The 21,987-nt window shown below is 44.2% G+C and overlaps 2 protein-coding genes across 3 annotated transcripts in view; one reads left to right on the forward strand and one right to left on the reverse strand.

Annotated features, from left to right (window-relative positions):
• LOC139393033 (pro-MCH 2-like) lies at positions 1 to 2,881 on the forward strand. Its single transcript, XM_071141355.1, has 3 exons — positions 1 to 1,563; positions 2,287 to 2,428; positions 2,742 to 2,881. Exons 1-3 carry the CDS (start codon positions 1,312 to 1,314, stop codon positions 2,789 to 2,791), a joined length of 444 nt encoding a protein of 147 aa, XP_070997456.1. The 5' UTR covers positions 1 to 1,311; the 3' UTR covers positions 2,792 to 2,881.
• Positions 2,882 to 2,948: 67 nt separating this feature from the next.
• Positions 2,949 to 21,987, reverse strand: part of LOC139393032 (PCNA-interacting partner-like) — a 28,067-nt gene continuing 9,028 nt past the window's right edge. The window contains exons 1-11 of one of the 2 annotated variants that reach the window (XM_071141353.1): positions 19,545 to 20,177; positions 19,173 to 19,327; positions 17,909 to 18,145; positions 17,679 to 17,789; positions 16,946 to 17,116; positions 16,659 to 16,813; positions 15,308 to 15,488; positions 14,997 to 15,178; positions 14,791 to 14,872; positions 4,278 to 4,458; positions 2,949 to 3,735 (exon numbers count right to left, since the gene is read on the reverse strand). In XM_071141353.1, the coding sequence (XP_070997454.1) occupies positions 3,404 to 3,735; positions 4,278 to 4,458; positions 14,791 to 14,872; positions 14,997 to 15,178; positions 15,308 to 15,488; positions 16,659 to 16,813; positions 16,946 to 17,116; positions 17,679 to 17,789; positions 17,909 to 18,145; positions 19,173 to 19,322 (1,782 nt within the window). In that variant the 5' untranslated portion in view covers positions 19,323 to 19,327; positions 19,545 to 20,177 and the 3' untranslated portion in view covers positions 2,949 to 3,403. Of the gene's footprint in view, positions 3,736 to 4,277; positions 4,459 to 14,790; positions 14,873 to 14,996; positions 15,179 to 15,307; positions 15,489 to 16,658; positions 16,814 to 16,945; positions 17,117 to 17,678; positions 17,790 to 17,908; positions 18,146 to 19,172; positions 19,328 to 19,544; positions 20,178 to 21,987 lie in introns of those variants that run through there. The other variant, XM_071141354.1, reaches the window with a different exon arrangement.

Here is a 21,987-nt window from a genome sequence, read left to right on the forward strand (position 1 = left end):
TTGTGCTGCTCCTGGAACAGTTGTGCTGCTCCTGGAACAGTTGGGCCCCTGTGGACCAGTTCAGTCCGTCACTAGAGCCCCTCAGCCTCCAACAAAAATACTCACAAAATAAAGGCTGTGCACTCCAAGTAAAATCACTTCAGCTGAGTTCAATAACTATTATTCATGTCCCATTTCTCCATCCCTCTGCTGTAGCTACTGTGATGTTAATAAGGTAAGCCCGTGTCTGTTTTCCTAAGACCTGAAGAGGAGCTTGGGAGAGCTATGTCAACAAGGCCTTTTGTTTTGATTTGTAAAACTCCTCCTTGCTCATTTCCCTAAACTCACAGCCATTACCCTTGTGAACACAAGGTGATCTGCCATGTAAGCCACAGATGGCGGTCAGTGGGCTTCTCATTATGGCCCTGGGGCATTATGGCCCCATAGCCCTGGGCAATGAAGCTAACACTCAATGTTCTAATGACTAGAACCCAGAGTTTTTCCTGACTAGTGACCATGGGATCAGAACAGAATAAACTATAGTTACATAGCCTATAACTAGCGCCTGGAGTATGTTGTCAGAAAAGTCAGGGACTTTCTCCCACCTAATACCCAACCCAAGGCTGTATACCCAATCACCAATAGGTTAGTTCGGTTGATGCTACCCGGGTCTCTGTTTTCATTCTCTATGGGTCTTGTTGAAGTCTGATGACATGACCTTAGTGACCCAACCTTCTCTCCCCACAGAGCATTAATGCCTGTAGCCATTTAAGTAGTCACTGTAGGCAATCTGTTGGTTTCTTTCAGATTGCACAGTAGGCATATGTTCCACCATTTACTTTCCACCTTTGAAAGTGAACAGCATTGAGAAGTGAGGCCTTTGTGAGACTAATTTGAGACCTACGATCTTTGAGGGGCCTGAGGAGACCCCTCTACAGGAGGAAAGAGATGACTGTTGAAAAGACGTTGCCCCCCTCTTTCAAATACAGCACGTCCTTACATCCGACAGTAATCCAGCTATTATTCACCTACCCTCCCTTCTGATTAGACTACATAAAGGAGCATTCAAAGCTGCTTTACAAATTTGCTATGACCTGTGCCATGTTATCCTTTTCAATGATGACATGGGCCAAGCTCAGCAGGAGACTTCAAATCTCCTCTACACACATATGGCTTTGTAATGATGATTTTTTTTAAATCCACTGTTTTGGCTTTTCGTAATATAAAAAGAGCTGATGGGCCAATGACCAACAGTCATCACAGGTGAGCGCAACTGAAGTCCACTCTCAATTACCTTCGCAAGGCTGTTAGGACCAAGATAGTGTAGTAGGAATGATGATCTTCCTATACTCTGTTATATTCACACTGGTGCTGTTCTCTGAGTTTAACACCCGCTCGGTCGTCTTTGCTGTACAGACAGGCAAGATGGACGAGGGTAGGACAGAGCAGGAGAGCCTGCGATCGATACTAGGTGAAGACACAATGAGCGACAACGCTCTGGCTGCCCCGAGGTTCAGACGGGAGCCCGTCCTGGACAACGGACTGGGCGACGAAGAGGACAACACAAAGTACCTCATCCTTTCAGTAAGTATCTTCCTTCATCCATATCCATCCTCATACCAATCTCCCTCTTAACTCATCTTCATCAGTAGCAGAATCAATACAATGTTATCCATATGCCAACATTTTACATTTTGCTCAAACTTGAGGCATCATCAAACAAAGATGAAAGGGATAGATGTTTATCTTTATTAGAGTCACACAGTGGCAACATGCACGATAATGTATCCGCTCCATCAAAGGTTTGGTAGGCATGTGGAGTGATTCAGTTTGTCTAGCATCTGTATGTCATGCAAGTCATGGACATGGTTATCTTTGTAGTAATGGAACAGAAGGAGAGAGTGATGAGGACAGGAGTTGTAAAGCCACACAGATTAGATGTCTGGATAACTGGGGCCCCTCTCATACTGGTTTCATATGGCCTGGCTCAGGACCAGACTCCAGAATGCCGGGGTTTGAGACCCAGAAGATCTGTGCCGCTTCTTAAAATGTCCATCTGGCAAATGGCATGCATCAATCCCAAATGAATGGAAAAGAAAAACACCATCTCAATTAATTTTGACATTGGATTCTATTGCCCTTTCATGTGTATTGTTGTATCATGCAAGCTAGATAACCTTCGGCTTTGGCTCACCAGACCTGATTGTGCAATAGAATCATCAGTGGACAGAGTATACCAATGTAGAGGCTGGCTGATCCACTCTAATGGAAGCCTGCCAGACAGTGATCTAGCCTTCTGTCCCACAGGACATTGGACTGAAAGGGCACACCAGACGTGGCATGAACACAGCTTTCTCCCGAGCTCTTCCTGTCCTCCCTGACCGAGCCACAGATCACTCTCCTGCTGAATATAGCCTGAATGTAGAGCGCAGGGAGGCCGACCTTGAGAGTAAGTATCGACCAGCGACTTCCTTCTACGGTTCCTGTATCCGTTCAATCATGGGCATTAGAAAGATCCAGGTCACCGCCATTCAGCATGTCAAATGGGTGACGATACTGGCATTAAAAGCATAACTGAGTGTGTTGATACTTTTCCCCATGATGTTCCATTCTTTATTTGGAACAATAGTTTTATCAGCTGGAATTCACATTTCAGACATATAAAAGCAACAAATTTAAGACTATAGAAGGTTATGACAGCATTATTAAAAACAGCTAATGCTTTAACATAACTGCAATTCTACCAATTTTATTCCCTGCAGTGCTACGATGCATGATAGGACGAGTGTATCGACCCTGTTGGCAAGCATAAGAGTGTGGTGGATCCTACACTGCTGCCCTGCCGTCTGTCAATCTCCTGCACAAACAAATATGCTTTCCTTCTCTGTTCCATGGTTTTAAAACATGTATACAATCAAATAACTATTAAAATGGTTTTGAAAACTATCGTACGCTTCAATTCTGGGTCACCATCATACAGGTATATCAAATACGAAACAGTATAGAATTTATTATATAGTAGTAGTGAAGATGCATGTAAGAGAGGAGAAGTGTCTGGCGGTGGGCCTTTTGTCTAAGATAAACTGCAGGCCAATCCTCCACAGATCGGCTATCAAACAGATCTGCTTGGGTTTCAACCACTCTCAGACTTTCCATATTGCCTCAACAGCTCTTCTGCATCACACTCTCCCAGACACACCACAGCTGGTGATCTTTTTCAAAATGATTTCTGTCAATCGTTGGAAAGTACAGAGGAAAAAATAAATAAAAAGTACAATAAAGCCTCTGAAATCAGGCCAAGCGCCACTGCGGGAAAACAAGTGCAATTGATTCCGGAACATTCAGCTTCAAAGACAACAGACCATTGATTAAATAAAGCGACATTACTAGTACTGCCTTCAACTTCATCACGACAATGAGTAGCTCACAATCTGAAAAAGCTGGTGAGCTTGCCCTGTCCTGCAATCAGTTTCTTCTTACTGGGGGCTTTAGCCCCACCATTCTTCCCTGTCAATCTGGTGGGGAGTTTCTTCAGAGGGGGATGGTTCCCTGACCCACAGTGGTCGCTACAATCCACCAGCTTCCGTTTACAGGCCTTGCTGCTTCCTTCTGTCTGGATGTTGGTCTTCCGACTGCCCACGCCTACACTGCTGCTCGGGGCATCATTTCCACTCCTGGGCCCCAGCGCTGTGGCAACCCCCCGGGTCGTGCCTCCTCCCTGGGCCTCTTTCCTCCCAGCCTCTGGGTAAACCTCCACTGGAGAGAGGAAACCGTAATAGAGCTTAACAATTGGGGTTGAAAAAAAATTGACATAACAAGAGAGGAAGGAGGGGGGGGGGGGGGAATCTGATGAAATTGCTGACGTTAGCCTGCAGTTTAACAGCCAGAGTGTTTATTCTAGCGAGCTGAAAGTGAACATTTGTCATGTAACCCGATGGAGCGGAGCCTGGATTCCCACAGAAAGAGTAGGGGGGGGGTTAGGTTTTTACTACAGATGTGGGGGCGGCCAGGTTTTATAAAATGGGGAATCATTTAAAGGTTGATCGTAAGTACCAGTCCCAAGGAAGGGACTGGGCAGGGTTCGAGGTCTGGGCTGAGAAGGTGGATCTGGGCATCAAGCCGAATCGGTGGCGTCAGAGGGAATAGAAGCCATTCCCTTAAGGGGGGGGGGGGGCATGTAGCTACGCTGCACTATGTGAGGAAGTCTGGAGCAGTTCGCCGGCATGCATGATTAGTACATGCAGTTACAAGTCTCTGCTGAGAAAGGGAGAATGAAGTCACAACCACACATTTTTTACCTCTGCCCAGCTCCTTGACAGCAGAGGTGGAGTCCACAGTAGTGATTGTCTGCTTTGGAGCCAGGTGCACACAGGTGGTGACCTGGATGGTGCTGGGGAAGTCCAGGATGCGGTTGAGGGGCAGCTCCGAGTCGTCCTGGTACGTGCAGGAAAACTGAGATCGGATGGATCGCTCTCTGGCCTTAAAAAAAATTAAAATAATAATTAGGATCAGGTGCACCAGATTAGAGTTGAAGTTAAGATACAAGATGGTAGCACTCCAGGAATGGGCTTGTTTAACAGAAAATTGTGACGTAAGGAGGTTTTATCAGCCAAGCCGCCATTAGACAATGAACCTAGTAGCCCATTTATTTATTTTTTTAGCTGATCTGGAGGACAGTCAAAAAAAAGTAGTGCGTCTGATCTCCAGGGCCCACAATCCCAGCAGCCCCAGGGGTATACTATGATTAATCTAGCGCTACTCAGGTTTTTCTAAAGCTAGCTTGGTTTAGTTAACTTCACATTCTCAGGCTTCATCCATACTACGACAGTGTATATTGCTTGTCCGCCTGCCGCTAATGCTAGCAGGCTTGTAACTATGCATGTCGCAGAAGGCTAGTCAAACGCTTCGAGACAATGCCGAAGCCTTAATCCATGGGCGAGTCAGTGCCACTTTAATTTGTGATGAAATCAAAATTAAAGAAGTCAACGCAAATCCTGCAGGAGATGGTGTGTAATTGGGTTTAAGTGCAGTGTTTATTTTAATATATTTTTGCTGTCGTGTGCTTATCAATGCACAAACACCTCCCACACTCCTATTGATAAAATAACGTTACGTCAGAGTAAAACTTGTGTGAGTGAAGTTTCAAATGCATCGTAACTACTAAAGTGCAATTTAAGACTAATTTGGGTTAAGTGCCTTGCTCAAAAAGCACAACAGCTTTTTCCACAAGTTGGGTCAGGGAGTCAAACCAGCGACTAAGATACCTGTAATGTGAAGCATGCATTTTTATTTTTTTTATTACAAACATTTGAACAAATCAAATATTAAAAAATCAGTAGTCTTCCTCTAAATAAGGGCATGATGCAATCTTGTGGGAGGGAATCAGATTTAATTGGTCCTCAACTTGCAGCTTGGACACTTCATTCAAGGATAAATGGAGTTTAACTGCCTGGTATCAGGTTAGTTCTGAAATATTTGTTACTGTAGAAATGTAGCTGGCTTAAAGGTGAGAGTACTTTTGTGGAACTGGCAACCTGTCATTCAGGAAAGGGTCGCAGCAGTTTAGCTAGTGCTTTCTGTGGTGGGACAGCCAACGGAAAACAGAGCATAGAGATTGGCAATGTCAAATCAAATTATTTGTCACATACACATGGTAAGCAATGTTAATGCGAGTGTAGCAAAATGCTTGTGCTTCTAGTGCCGAACACACACACACACACACGTAAAGGAATGAATAAAAATATATGGATGCGCAATGGCCGAATGGCATAGGCAAGATGCAGTAGATGGTATAGAGTACAGTATACACTGGGGCAAAAAACGTATTTAGTCAGCCACCAATTGTGCAAGTTCTCCCACTTAAAAAGATGAGAGGCCTGTAATTTTCATCATAGGTACACTTCAACTATGACAGACAATATAAAAAAATATAAAAAAATCCAGAAAATCACATTGTAGGATTTAATGAATTTATTTGCAAATTGTGGAAAATAAGTATTTGGTCAATAACAAAAGTTTCTCAATACTTTGTTATATACCCTTTGTTGGCCATGACAGAGGTCAAACGTTTTCTGTAAGTCTTCACAAGGTTTTCACACACTGTTGCTGGTATTTTGGCCCATTCCTCCATGCAGATCTCCTCTAGAACAGTGACGTTTTGGGGCTGTTGCTGGGCAACACGGACTTTCAACTCCCTCCAAAGATTTATGGGGTTGAGATCTGGAGACTGGCTAGGCCACTCCAGGACCTTGAAATGCTTCTTACGAAGCCACTCTCCGTTGCCCGGGCGGTGTGTTTGGGATCATTGTCATGCTGAAAGACCCAGCCAAGTTTCATCTTCAATGCCCTTGCTGATGGAAGGAGGTTTTCACTCAAAATCTCACGATACATGGCCCCATTCATTCTTTCCTTTACATAGATCAGCCGTCCTGGTCCCTTTGCAGAAAAACAGCCCCAAAGCATGATGTTTCCACCCCCATGCTTCACAGTAGGTATGGTGTTCTTTGGATGCAACTCTGCATTCTTTGTCCTCCAAAAACGACGAGTTGAGTTTACCAAAAAGTTCAATTTTGGTTTCATCTGACATTCTCCTAATCTTCTTCTGGATCATCCAAATGCTCTCTAGCAAACTTCAGACGGGCCTGGACATGTACTGGCTTAAGCAGGGGGACACGTCTGGCACTGCAGGATTTGAGTCCCTGGCGGAGTAGTGCGTTACTGATGGTGGGCTTTGTTACTTCTGGTCCCAGCTCTCTGCAGGTCATTCACTAGGTCCCCCTGTGTGGTTCTGGGATTTTTGCTCACCGTTCTTGTGATCATTTTGACCCCACGGGGTGAGATTTTGCGTGGAGCCCCAGTTTGAGGGAGATTATCAGTGGTCTTGTATGTCTTCCATTTCCTAATAATTGCTCCCACAGTTGATTTCTTCAAACCAAGCTGCTTACCTATTGCAGATTCATTCTTCCCAGCCTGGTGCAGGTCTACAATTTTGTTTCTGGTGTCCTTCTGGAGTGTGACTGTTTGAGGTTGTGGACAGGTGTCTTTTATACTGATAACAAGTTCAAACAGGTGCCAATAATACAGGTAACGAGTAGAGGACAGAGGAGCCTCTTGAAGAAGTTACAGGTCTGTGAGAGCCAGAAATCTTGCTTGTTTGTAGGTGACCAAATACTTATTTTCCACCATAATTTGCAAATAAATTCATTAAAAATGCTACAATGTGATTTTCTGGAATTTAGTTGAAGTGTACCTATGATGAACATTACAGGCCTCTCATCTTTAAGTGGGAGAACTTGCAATTGGTGGCTGACAATACTTTTTTGCCCCACTGTACACACACACATATGAGGAGAGTAATCTAGGGTATGTAAATATTATATAAAGTGCCATTGTTTAAAGTGGCTAGTGATTTGAGTCAGTATGTTGTCAGCAGCCACTCAATGTTAGTGATGGCTGTTTAACAGTCTGATGGCCTTGACTGAAAAACAGCGTCGGTCTCTCGATCCCAGCTTTAATGCACCTGTACTGACCTCGTCTTCTGGATGATAGCGGGGTGAACAGGCAGTGGCTCTGGTGGTTGTTGTCCTTGATGATATTTATGGCATTCCTGTGACATCGGGTGGTGTAGGTGTCCTGGAGGGCAGGTAGTTTGCCCCCGGTGATACGTTGTGCAGACCTCACTACCCTCTGGAGAGCCTTATGGTTCTGGGTGGAGCAGTTGCCATAACAGGCAGTGATACAGCCCGACAGGATGCTCTCGATTATGCATCTGTAAAAGTTTGTGTTTTTGATGGCAAGCCAAATTTCTTCACCACAGTCTGTGTGGGTGGGCCATTTCAGTTTGTCCGTGATGTGTACGCCGAGGAACTTTCCACCTTCTCCACTACTGTCCCGTCGATGTGGATAGGGGGGGGTACACCCTCTTGTTTCCTGAAGTCCACAATCTCTTTTGTTTTGTTGACATTGAGTGAGAGGTTATTTTCCTGACACCACACTCCAAGGGCCCTCACCTCTAGTGTCGTCTGCAAACTTGATGATTGAGTTGGAGGTGTGCATGGCCACGCAGTCATGGGTGAACAGGGAGTACAGGAAAGGGCTGAGAACGCACCCTTGTGGGGCCCCAGTGTTGAGTATCAGCGGGGTGGAGATGTTGTTTCCTACCCTCACCACCTGGGGGAGGCCCATCAGGAAGTCCAGGACCCAGTTGCACAGGGCGGGGTCGAGACCCAGGGCCCCAAGCTTAATGATGAGCTTGAAGGGTACTGTGTGTTAAATGCTGAGCTGTAGTCGATGAACAGCATTCTTACATAGGTATTCCTCTTGTCCAGATGGGTTAGGGCAGTGTGCAGTGTGCTTGCGTCTGCGGACCTATTGGGGTGGTAAGCAAATTGGAGTGGGTCTAGGGTGGAGGTGATATGATCCTTGCCTCATCTCAAAGCACTTTATGACGGAAGTGAGTGCTATGGGGCAATAGCTTTCTTGGGAACAGGAACAATGGCGGCCCTCTTGAAGCATGTCCGTAAACACACCAGCCAGCTGGTCTTCGCATGCTCTGATGACGCGGCTAGGGATGCAGTCTGGGCCGGCAGCCTTGCAAGGGTAAACATGTTTAAATGTTTTTCACATTGGCTGCAGTGAAGGAAAGCCAATCTTCTCTAGTTGCGCTGTGATAGGCTCAGTGTTCTGTCACTCATGGGGACACTATGCCACCGCAAAATCTACAAGGAGAGAATTCAAGCACCTTGGGTGCTGCCATAGATTTATTTTAGAAGTGCCCATCTAAGGCGGCTCGAGTTAATTGGCCACAGATAGAGACATAACAACCGTAGCTTTGATTGTACTGATCATGTCATCATCATACTTTCAAAATCTTAGCTAGCAGGCAGGCATCATGTCGACAAGCTACTGGCAAATCCTTTTCAATTCTTGTCATAAGATAACGTATCGGTGCGCATCGGCCATACAGGGCCATACAGTGCCCCTTTCCCACATTTTGTTAAGTCTTATTTTAAATTAGTTAACCATTTTAGAATAACTATCTACACAATACCCCATTATGACAAAGCAAATACAGGTTTAGAAATGTTTGCAAATTAGATAAGTTTTTTTTAAATATTATTCAGACCCTTCTCTAGGAGACTTGACATTGAGCTCAAGTGCATCCTGTTTCCATATATCACCTGTGGTAAATTCAATTGATTGGTCATGATTTGGAGACACACACCCCTATTTAAGGTACCACAGTTGACAGGGCACGTCAGAGCAAAAACCAAGCCATGAGGTTGAAGGAATTGTCCATAGAGCTCAGAGGCAGCATTGTGTCAAGGCACAGATGTGGGGAAGTGTATCGAAACATTGGAGGTGCAAGAACAGTGGCCTCCATCATTCTTAAAATTGAAGAAGTTTGGAGCCACAAAACTGAGCAATCAGGGGAGAAAGGTTTTGGTCAGGGAGGTAACCAAGAAGCTGATGGTCACGCTGACGGAGATAGAGTGCCTCTGTGGAGATCCTTCCAGAAGGACAACAATCTATGCAACACTCCAATCAGGCCTTTACGGTAGAGTGGCCAGACAGAAGCCACTGTTTTTTTTTTACTTTCAAATGACATTTTTAAAAAGGGCACATGACAGCACGCTTAGAGTTTGCCAAAAGGCACCTAAAAACTCAGACCACAAGATTCTCTGGTCTGATGAAACCAAGATTGAACTCTTTGGACTGAATTCCAAGTATCACGTCTGGAGGAAACCGGTCACAATCCGTACGGTGAAGCATGGTGATGGCATCCTGCTGTGGGGATGTTTTCAGCGGCAGGGACTGGCAGACTAGTCAGGATTGAGGGAAAGATGAACAGAGCAAAGTACAGAAGTGGCTTCGTGACAAGTCTGAATGTCCTTGAGTGGCCCAGCCAGAGGCCGGACTTAAACCCGATCGAACATCTTTGGAGACCTGAAATTAGCTGTGCAGCGACCTGACAGTTTGAGAGGATCTGCAGAGAAAAATGGGATAAACTCCAAATACAGATGTGCCAATCTTGTAGCATCATACCCAAGAAGACTTGAGGCTGTAGTCACTGCAAAAGGTGCGCCAAAGTACTTAGAGGGTCTGAATACTTATGTAAAATGTGATGCACACACGCACACACACACATGCCAAAAATTGAAAACGTTTTACTTTGTCATTATGGGATATTGTTTAAATTGAGGGGGGAACAATATCATCCATTTTAGAATAAGGCTGTAACATAACAAAATGTGGAAAAAGCCAAGGGGTCTGAATTACTTACCAATGTAATGTTCACAGTGCACTTAGAAAGGGAAGACCCCCATGGAATTGACAAAAATGAATGGCAACTTAATAGCATTGGGCAAACCATACACAATCGCAAATACCACTCAAATGGACAGCAGTTGATCAAAACCATTATGGCAAGTGCCTAGTGTCATATCCCAAAAATGGTGAACGTGCTCCACTGTAGATTTTCATTTGGCAAATAGTCAAACTCAAGACACAAAGGGTGAAATGTAGAAAAAAAGTTGAAACATATATATATATATATATATAATAACCGTATAAAACATACATTTCTCTTATTTTATTGTGTTCGTCCATAAGGTCTATGGTTTTGTCCATTTGCGATATATGATCAGTGAACTTGGCCAAATGGCATAAGAAATGTCCAATTGAGGTGTGTGTACTAATATACACTGCTCAAAAAAAATAAAGGGAACACTTAACAATGTAACTCCAAGTCAATCACACTTCTGTGAAATCAAACTGTCCACTTAGGAAGCAACACTGATTGACAATAAATGTCACATGCATTTGTGCAAATGGAATAGACAACAGGTGCAAATTATAGGCAATTAGCAAGACACCCCCAATAAAGGAGTGGTTCTGCAGGTGGGGACGACAGACCACTTCTCAGTTCCTATGCTTCCTGGCTGATGTTTGTCACTTTTGAATGCTGGCGGTGCTTTCACCCTAGTGGTAGCATGAGACGGAGTCTACAACCCACACAAGTGGCTCAGGTAGTGCAGCTCATCCAGGATGGCACATCAATGCAAGATGTGGCAAGATGGTTTGCTGTGTCTGTCAGTAGTGTCCAGAGCATGGAGGCGCTACCAGGAGAGAGGCCAGTACATCGGGAGACATGGAGGTCGTAGGAGGGCAACAACCCAGCAGCAGGACCGCTACCTCCACCCTTGTGCAAAAAGGAGCAGGAGGAGCACTGCCAGAGCCCTGCAAAATGACCTCCAGCAGGCCACAAATGTGCATGTGTCTGCTCAAACGGTCAGAAACAGATTCCATGAGGGTGGTATGAGGGCCCGACATCCACAGGTGGGGGTTGTGCCTACAGCCCAACACTGTGCAGGATGTTTGGCATTTGCCAGAGAACACCAAGATTGGCAAATTCACCACTGGCACCCTGTGCTCTTCACAGATGAAAGCAGTGAGCACATGTGACAGACATGACAGTCTGGGGACGCCGTGGAGAATGTTCTGCTGCCTGCAACATCCTCCAGTATGACCGGTTTGGCGGTGGGTCAGTCATGGTGCGGGGTGGCATTTCTTTGGGGGGGGGCACACAGCCCTCCATGTGCTCGCCAGAGGTAGCCTGACTGCCATTAGGTACCGAGATGAGATCCTCAGACCCCTTGTGAGACCATATGCTGGTGCGGTGCTGGTGCGGTGACAAAGACACACCCACCCCTCGTCTTACTGTTCTGCCGGTGCATGGAAAATCCCACCAGCCCTGTATTGTCCGTTTCTTCATTCAGCCACGTCGCAGTGAAACATAACTGCAACATCTTAATGTCCCGTTGGTAGGATAATCTTAATATTAGGTCATCAATGTGATTTTCTAAAGATTGCACGTTAACAAGAATGGAAGGTATTGGGAGTTTACTCGCTCGCCTCTGGATTCTCAGAAGGATCCCCGATCTGCAGCCCTCATTTCAACGTCTTTTCACACAAAAGGCATGGATCTGGGCCTGTTCCAGGGAAAGCAGGATATCCTTCTCGGACTTGAAGGAAAAAGTTTGTCTGCGGCGAGTAATCGCTTTTCTGATGTCCAGAAGTTATTTTCGGTCATAGACGTTAGCAGCAACATTATGTACACAAGTACAATTGGTTGGGAGAATGTAAAATGTCAGGCATGGTCTTCGGCACACTTTCAATCAATTGATTTATACATTTCTACTACATAGGCTACTCTATAATTTCAACACATTTCATGTGTAGCCTTCTGTATCATATGCGCAATGTGGAAAATAATTTAAATACATTTTTATCGGGTAGGCATTACAATTAGCCGCGTCAATATTTGCAGCAGTCGGTGGTAATATCTGTCAGTATTGTGATTGATTAATTCTAAGGTAAGAAAATATTTGAATGAAGAAAGCGGATCCAAGAGCAGCGCTGTGTCGATCCCATCAGTCTCGACATGCTCCAACAAGGCATTTAGCGACTGTGCTGCATGGTGTTTTGGGAAACGCATGTTACATATTTAGCCGTTGTAGGAAATACGCATTGTTAAAGACATTCGTAAGCCTAAATGCCATTGCTATCGGGAAACCTGGCCGATCCACTCCTTTATCCTCTGATCTGGGCCTGCTGGGGATTATCACGACTCAAAGATTTCTCCCTCCAGGCCAGCAGGAGAGGCGCAGTAGGGAAGGAGGAATCCAGTGGAGAAAAAATAATGGTGTGCAAAGCTGGGTGGGACTGTAAAGCAAAGGGGGGGGGGGGGGTAAATAAAATCAAAGTCCTGAGAGAAGGCTATTCAAAGAACTTCTCAAAGAGCACCTAAAACAACATTGAACCAGGCATGAAATGTACACGTACCCTCGTTGCGTGCTAATAAAAAACGCCTCACTAACGCCAGAAATAATGACGGACAGGGGAGAACATAACATAACACAGGCAGGGAGGTAGAAGACTGCCATGACATCCTGACATGCGGTCCACATGTAATCCAATTATAGCAGCTGGAAACAGCAGCATCTTGTTCTATTACAGGGAGAGGATGAGGGGGGCGCTTCAGAGTCCCAACCTTCCTCTATAGACTGGTTGGCCTGGCCAGGCAAGGTAAGCCCATCCCGATGAGACATCAAGGAACAGCAGGTGCAAGCAATTGCTCTGTTCTCAGGTCTTGGGTTTGTTTTTGAATGCATGCACACAAGCCCAATAGCCCACCTGCAAGATCAGGATATTAGGTGCGAAGTTGGCAGACGCATTGTGTTCTTATGGCAGCTCCTCTTATGAGCCAGCTTGGATTTCATGGGGAAGAGGAATACTTCAAAGCATTGAAAGGCATCTTGTTAGAGATCAAATTATCACAGACATCAATGGGTCATACTATTCATCCAAATTATGCAATTCAATACATCATTAAGCGCACTTCATTTGCTGAGTTATAACCGTTTTGCCGTGTTTATTCGGTCTGAAACAGACAAAAGCATGTGAAAAAAAGAACCACAAAAATCTAAAATGTGACTATCTGCACATGGGCCAGTTGACTGACGTCATTGTATGATGACACTATTGGACAGGGGTCCGGATTGATAGACATGCAGCAGACAACCATTCAAGTTTCCCTTACTCGTCGAGTTAGGCGACAGATATGACATCTTTAAAGTGAAGTGGATGCAGAAAGCTTCCGCCCGCCGAGTTCAGGAAGCGGTGAGCAGCCCAGGGACCATTACAGCGCACTCCAGGAAGACGGCCAGAATGTGGAGAGCTAAAGTGACATCTGCTAGCGCAATCAAATAAAGGAGCCCATTTCCACAAAATGTGTTTAGCACACGTTTGAAAGGGGTTCAACCAGTCTATTTCATGTAGAGACAGAATGACCCAACCCCTTTAAAATCTGAAACTAATTGTTTTAGATGAGCAAGCAGTTTCTACATCCAGGTTGCATTTGCTATTTAACTGGGTGCTTTTGAGGAAAGGTATACTTGTTACTGACAAGCACAACATGTTAGCGCCAGGTCTCAAGTCTACTAGCGCATCGTGGAAACAGCAAACATGTACACGGAGGCAAGTCGATAAGCCCACAGCCTTCCAGGGTGCAAACACCACACTGACTGAGAATCCGTCCACATCTACTCGTTATATCAATCCGTTTACATCCTGATATATAGGGCTGATACCAGTAACACGATACTCAGTATCGTGGCAAGAAAAAACGTCAACAACGTCACGTCAACAAACATTGTCATCCAGAGTCACATTTATTATTATTTCCCAAGCTATAGGAGACAACCTGTAAACAATTTATAAAGACAAAAAGAGTTCTGCTTTGTGTTTGAATTTTTGCCATGGAAAAAAATTGTGATACGGGTATTGTCCTGGGCCTACTGAAAATGGAGAGAAAACATCTAGGGATGCTATACAATGACACCGTAAACAGGCAAACCCTCAGAGGAATTGACAAAAACAGAAGAGTGGAGCATCTTCTGACCAGCTACTTATCAAACCAAGAAGGTGGAGCCTTGTTGAGAAGCATAACAAAACATGTCACTGGGAGGTTGCCGGTTTGAATCCCTGATTGTAGAGGAGTAGTTTTATACCCCAGACTCAACCCACTGGACTAACGCTTGGAGCAAAAACACAGCTGTACAAACGTGAACGTGTAGAAGCCAGTTATAAGACGAGGGGCGTCAACTGAGCAAATAAATAATACAATACCGGGGAGAAATTACAGGACATAAAGACATTATTTTTCAATGTTTGGACATCTGATTCGATGTTTTGTATTCGGGTCTCCTGGTCCTACTTGGAGGGTGGGAGGTGGGCGAGCTGTGTGTGTACCTTGGGTTTGAGTTGATCTTGTCGCTCCCGGACACGGTGTTGCAGGGGTTTTGGAGAGGAGCCAGTGGGAACCTCAGGGGATCTGAGGACACAGAAGCAATCAGAGACTGAAAGCAGCTGTTTATGAGTTAGAGGTTAGAGAGGCTGTGAAAACCTATTCAATATTAGCCTATTAAGTTTTGATTAGCGCGTGAGATGAGGCTTACCGGAACAGTGCGAGCATGCAGGTCCCCTCCTCCCCACTGAGGACAGCCTTATCCTCAGAGAGTAAGACTGCCTTGTTCCTGCAAGGCGGAGCCAAAGCATCTTCATCCAGCAATGCTATCAGGACCTTCACAGTCTCCCGACCTCCATAAGCAGTGGCGTGGTTAATAGCATGGTATCTAGGCTGAAGAGGATATACACAAAACACTATATAGTGTTAAGATGGCATTGATGTGGAGCAAACAAAAAGGGCATTGACGTGAACATGTAGGCTGAGAGTGGTTGGCGCCGTTGGCCCAGAAAGGCATCATACCCTGGCTGGGCTGATCCCTGTCCCACTAGCCGACTGCAGTCTGTGGGACAGATGGATCTGAGCGATCCGCTCTTTGAGGTCCTTGGCAGTCTCGTCAGCTGCAGCGTACACAATGTCTCCACTGGCCCGCCCCTTCAACAGAGCTGCCCTGATACTGGTCACCAGACAAACGCCAGCAATACTAAGAAAAACAAGTGTACATGAAATATTTTAAATGCTTGCAATTATCTAAACCATTAGGCAGACAAGTCAAGCAGCCTCCTACTTATAGGCCATGAGGAGAAAGATTGATAAAGACGCTCCCTTTGTCAAAAGGTTTACTCATCACTGACCATGAAGTGACTGCAACATTATTGGGGTGCGTGAAAAGAGCAGCAAGTGTCAACACTGTGGCAAGGTGGGGTGGAGAAGGAGCAGGCTAGAATCCCTGACCCAGCTATTATGAGAGGGGAGTGAGCCTCGGGAAATGAATCATCTGGGATACCAGATGTTAGCTGAACAAGAGGCCCTGAACCCTTCAGAGAAGGTGTTTGTGTGTGGAAATACAGTACTCCACTGAGGGTGTGAAGGGGGAGGTAGGGGTGCAGGCTGTTGAAAGAGCCATTCTGGCATCAGATCAGTCCAGTGTCCCATCAGAGGCACCACAGCAGAACAGGGAGAAAATCCTCAGTCATAAACACCCAGAAGGCCCCTGCTATGAGGGAACTGGGACAATACATCCAATATTATGGACTCTATCGCTATATAGCTGAGTGCCAAGATGTCAATCTAGCACTGTAGTTGCTACTGAAATTCAGGGGAAATTAGGCCTTGTTGTGACACAGGACTTCTCCCATTGCTTTAGATCAAAGTTCAGTCCACACGTTTTCATCTAATGACCAAACAATCTCTTAACCACATTTGTGGCACTGCCAAATGCTTGGAGAAAATCTGAATCAATCTGCAATTATACAAAGGCCATGAGTGATCAAGGAAATGGTGAAGTTTGATGATAATAGTTATCAAACCAAGGAAGGAACATATTATCTTTTAGTCAATTTTACTTTGATGTCGCCGAGATAAACATGTTTTAGTAATTCACATGTTATAATGAGAACCTGGGGCAGAAGTCATTAGGGGGAAATCAGATCTGTACACAGCAATGGGCAGGTGGGATTTGATGACAAGGATAAGCAGAGTTGGAGTCTGCCAGGCCAGGGTGGTATTCATTACGCACCAAACAAAAGAAAACAGACAAACCAGGAAGAACTACAGTACATGGGCCTATCCATTAAGGGTTGGTTTTTATCTTCCATTCCAAAACATTTTGCTACGATGTGCACTAATGAATACAACCCAGCTGTTTGAGTACCTTGGGTCAGGGTTGTCTCCCAATATCTCCTCCAGGTTGTCTGTGAAATGGACAAAGTCTGACAGGCCTTTAACATGTTTCCTCAGGGGGTCAGACTGAGCAGGGGCATAGCCCTTTCCTCCCAGCTGGACCGCTCTCACAAATGATGTCACAGCCTGCAATATATAGATGATTAACATGAGACCATAGGATTGTCACGTCGTCAACATTCATTGCAGAAACCCAAAGATGAGTGTAATGATTGGAAACAAACATGGAAAGAGTAGAGGCCAATTTGTCATTCTTACCAAGAAGAGTGACATGTTCTTGCTCCGTGCTTCACGCTTCAGGTCAGTAAAAGCTACACGTCCGAGCGATCTGCCAGGGGTGTCAAGGGTGTGCGCTAGGGCCATGTCGTTCTTGGAGTTGACCAGCTGATCCAGATAGGAGCAGAAGACCCTCCTCACCACCTTTCCTACCTATTGGGAGATTTACGAGCCTTTAAAACCACCAGCTGATGCCACAAACTACACACACGGCCCCATTTAAAGTCAGAACACCATCTTCAACCCAAACCAACATTTCATAAACCTCGTCATCCCCAGGCAGTATTACAGTAGCAACCCGTATTCTACCCACTCATAAATCAGACAGTTGACAGGGCAGCAGCCTGGAGAGAGCAGCGGATGTCCTAGCCCACAATGTCTGTTGCATTTTATAAACAGCTGCCTGGTAATTTAATTCACATTTTGCTCTTAAATCTGAGTAATATGATTTAAAGTTCCTGTTAATAAGAGTGAGACAGATTCCAGTGCCTGAAAAAGACTGGAAAAGCTAAGAGAGAATGAAAGTCTTACCAGGCTGACTGGGAAAACAAGAGGGAACAGTGAAACCAAGTACCTTGGTTTCACAATAATATGAGCCAATGTAACATTTAATATTCTGGCCAAACCACCTTTGCTTATGTGAGTGGAGAGAATGGAGTCAGTTTGCTTACACTATGCTGACCTGTATAATGCTGATATGTTCATACATGCTTACCTGTGTGCTGCATGGCTTTGACTTGCTTGATGGAGTCAAGGGGACCTGGGACAGGGAATCCCTCACCTCATAGGTCTCCATGTTACTGGACAGAAACTGAAACAGCTGGACCTTTGCAACATGAACACAGATTTAGCAGTTAACCTAACTGGCCTTTGAGACTATATCAAACAGTTGACTAAAACTTCCAATGGTCCATCATCCTAGTTTCAAGCAGGCCTAATACTCACTGAGCTCAGAGGCTCCTCGGGGTCCGGATCAATCCTCAGCTGTTTGTACATAGAGTGGATATCAATCAGGTCCATAGTGTTGGTGCGCTTCAGAAAGGCGTCGTATTCTTTCCTGATGATGTCATAGTTCTCTGGTCGGGAAGAGTCATTGTCAAGGGGCAGGTGAAGTTTGTCTAATAGTAAGTGTTTCCAGGCCACCAGGACATCACTCAGGGCAACACTGAACTCTCCACTCTCCTGTCAGAAGAGAGCAAAAGCAGATGGCTTAAAGCCATGACTGCTGCCTGTGATGGGAATCAGAATGCATAGTTCATGGAGAATTATCCTCCCATACAGTCTGGTGGGACCAAGGGTGGGACAAATGTGATTATTTCTTTATAGGAGTCTTCTGACCATGTAATCAGGAGAAACTAGGCCCAAATGGCTATAATAGGGGTGCAGATAAACTCATTGCCAAGTGACAACACGTTTTTGAGTTATGCCATTAAATATTAAGGCTTTGATCGCAGTATCAATGTCTGTTAGGACCACAGTCAACTGCGTACCACGCAGGCTTGGGGGGGCCTCAACCCAAAATAATTAGGAATTTAAATACCAGAATGGACATTGAGCTTCTGATGGGATAGAGACATTTTGGTCAGGGAGTTGGTCGACCATGGTTTGCCAGTGCTGTGATAAGATGGAGTAAAATAATGAATGTGAAAAATGTCTGCACTGTATTTGTTAGCCAGCTTTAGATTAATGATTCCATAATTTGTTCATATTGACTGCCACTATTACATTCAAACAATGCAGTCAATCCACAGCTAGCTGAAATCAGTAGATGCTAGGACTTAGACAAGTTGTAAATGCAAGAAGTACTGATATTGTAGCATATACATGGCACTCCCCCAATAGAATATTAATACAGTATAAGCCATGTCAAAAATGCTAAGAATGACAGAAAATCAGCTGTAAAACTGCAACAACAAAGTCTCAGCCTCATGGCAAAACGTGTAAAACAGCAGGAAATTAGCTTTAAAATGACAAATTCACAGCCCCATTGCAGAATGGCACAAGTACCTGTAAAACCATCTTTTTCCTTTGCCCCATGGCACAAATTGTAGAATTCCAGTAAGTTAACAGATCCTCACATTTGTTTTTGTTTTTTTACTATTTGGGGGAGGTTGGGGGCTTTCTCAATCTTGCAGGGGCCCTAAGAAACTGACGAATCCCTTGCTGTGACAAGTGGCCTACATAGCTTATAAAATGTTACCAGTTTTACCTGTTTATTGACCTCTGCAATGGCCAGCTGTAGAACCATCAACATTCCATCTGCCCCGTGGATGGTAGTCCTCTCTGACTCAAGAACCCGGTGGCATTCTCGCCTGAACGTTCTCACCATTGTCTTCAGACGGTCCTCTAAATTCTCCATTGTTCCTGTGAAGATGACAAACAAGACTGTTTAGTTACATGTACTGAACCCCTCAAAAATGCAATGTAACGAACACAAACAAAGTGCCGTAAAACGGCCTATTACAATGTATTAGTTAAACTGATTAACGTTAATTAAAGTTGATATAAACATCTACAACAATACAGATGTAGGTTGCTGGTAGCTAGTGAAAAAAAATATAACACCATTAAACACACTTACCTAAACAAATGTTACAGCCTCAAACACCACCTTTTTCGATATATCTCGAATATTTTAGGGACGTAGTAAGCGTTTCGTTAAAATACGTTCACCACCCACGTAGCCAATGCACAAGCAGCTGATGCTTTGACATTTTTTAAATCCTGCTAATAACTACTCTGACCAATCAGATTCTGTGTCATCATTTTAACCACGCCTATGTTGTTTCAACCGCTATCTGTGGTTCTTTATCACGGAACCCAACATTGTTTTAGCATATCTGACTATGTTTCGTGTGAGAACGTTTATTCATTATTATTTTATAACGTGTTTTTAATATAGCAATAGTGTGTAACGTGTCAAAGCGCTACACCATTGCGTTTTTAATCTCAGTGTGGTCCCCCTAGAATTGAAGAATAAAATTGCATGGTACGTTCCAACACGGACATCAACTGGGGAACAAATGCATTTAAAAAAAAAAAAATTGTGGCAGAAGTTGTAGCTAAAATGCACGCATAGGTATGGTTATGAATGAGTTAGCTATCTATGCTTTTTTTTTTTAAAGACGCTTTATTTTTTAAATATATCGTGTTATCTTGCCAAAGGCTGTCATCACTTTTAATCGCTGTAGTGTGTTGTAGGCTGCTAGCGTTTGGGTAGTTTCGCTGGCTAACATTAACTGTCTATTATCAGCTAGCTAGCGTCATCATCTTTAAACGTTAATAATTAGCAAGCTAGCTTGTACAACAGTGGGTGGGGGGGCTGCTAGTTACCTAGCATTTCACAATGTTATCAGAGCTTGTCCTGAAGCCAAAGCTACCAACTTTCTGGTGGTTACAAAGAAGATAGGAAAGAGGTCGAGAGCTAGTTAGACTAATTATTCTATCTATCTACAGTACTGACCGTTTGTGCACTGTTGAGCTAGCAATAGCCAGCACATGCCTCCTTGACCCTAACCTACTTACTAGATGCCTGGCTTCTAAATGTGTAACGTACACTTGTTCATTTCTATCCAGCCCTAATTTACCTCCAGAGATACGGGTTTATCTAAAACATTTTGGAGCAAACTTAAGTCGCCAGTACGATAACTAGAGTAATTAGCTAGCCTACTTAAATGGACAATCTGAGGTTGCTACAATCATTTTTAGACCTTTAAATACATTGTTATGTAGGATACCCATTGAATGTAACTCGTAGATGCCTCATGAGCCTAATTCAACTGTCATACCCATCAGAACCCGACATGTGAACATTTTTTTATTCCTTTTGTTTGCAAACACTATAGTTTCAATATGATTAATGCAAAACTTTTGATATAGATCAGGGGTAGGTAACCCACAGGTACCGCAGGATTTTGTCCCAACTAGGCACCACACTGAGTTAGTTACTTAGTTAATTGATCAGTTCAGTGATTGCCTAAATTCTACAGCTGGTCTTCCAGGTCAGTTAATCAAAAAACATGAAGTGCCTGTGACATTCTAGGACAAAGGTTGCCTACCCCTGTCATAGATGGTCAATACTTGCATCCATAGCTATGTCCATGAATTTGAGTGGTTTCATTTCTCAAGCCCCATCCCGCAGCAGTTTACCAAATCAGTGGTCAATAACACTTGAGACTGAATGATCAATTGTAGTGAAATGGTGTTCTGTTGCCCTCAATTGGTGGATCCCCCTTGCTGTTAACCTTTGGAGTCCAATAGCTCAGTGGTTCTCAAACTCTGGGATAGTGCATAATTTGATTGATTTAATCAGTTTCCCTCTTGTCATGTCAATCATTGCATACCTATTTATAACTTGTCAGAAATGTCCAGATCAACTAGCCCATGTCAGCTAATGTTTTTTTAGCCCATAGATTTTGTTGTAATGTTTGAGTGATTCATATCACATGAATACACATTAGACATGACAGTGTATAGATTTGCAAGAAAATTAGCTTTAAAACAGCAACATTTTCTCTCTGCCAACAAGAGGGGTGTGAACAGTTTGTGTCGTGAACAGTGCTTGTGCCCATAGAAATGGACGTGGGTTGTTGCCCAATGCTGGAAGCGGGGCCTGAGTGAAAAGGTTTGGGAACCTACAGCCTACATGATGTCAGTACAACAACAAGAATGGTGTCCCATTATGTGATCACTGTGACAGCTGTCACCTATGACCTTTTACACATTTAAAAAGCTTCCATCTAAACAACCCCCACTGACCCACATGGGTGTTTCACCGCACCCTTCCTAGAAAAACTGGAGAAGTCTGTGTTTCTGGTATATCTCTCCTAGTCGATTTGTAGCAAGGGATCTATATGACTGGTTTTGCATTTAGGAAAGTTCTGATCTCATGATTATCTTATTGTCACTCCCTACAGTAATTTCCTCAGTGACTACCACAGAAAGACATGTTAATTCATGTTCAGGCTTTAGGCTATATGAATCCCCCTCAACGAGATAGCCCAGTACTGTAGCATGTAAGCTTT

Source organism: Oncorhynchus clarkii, chromosome 33 (assembly GCF_045791955.1).
Source record: "Oncorhynchus clarkii lewisi isolate Uvic-CL-2024 chromosome 33, UVic_Ocla_1.0, whole genome shotgun sequence".
Lineage (NCBI taxonomy): Eukaryota > Metazoa > Chordata > Actinopteri > Salmoniformes > Salmonidae > Oncorhynchus > Oncorhynchus clarkii.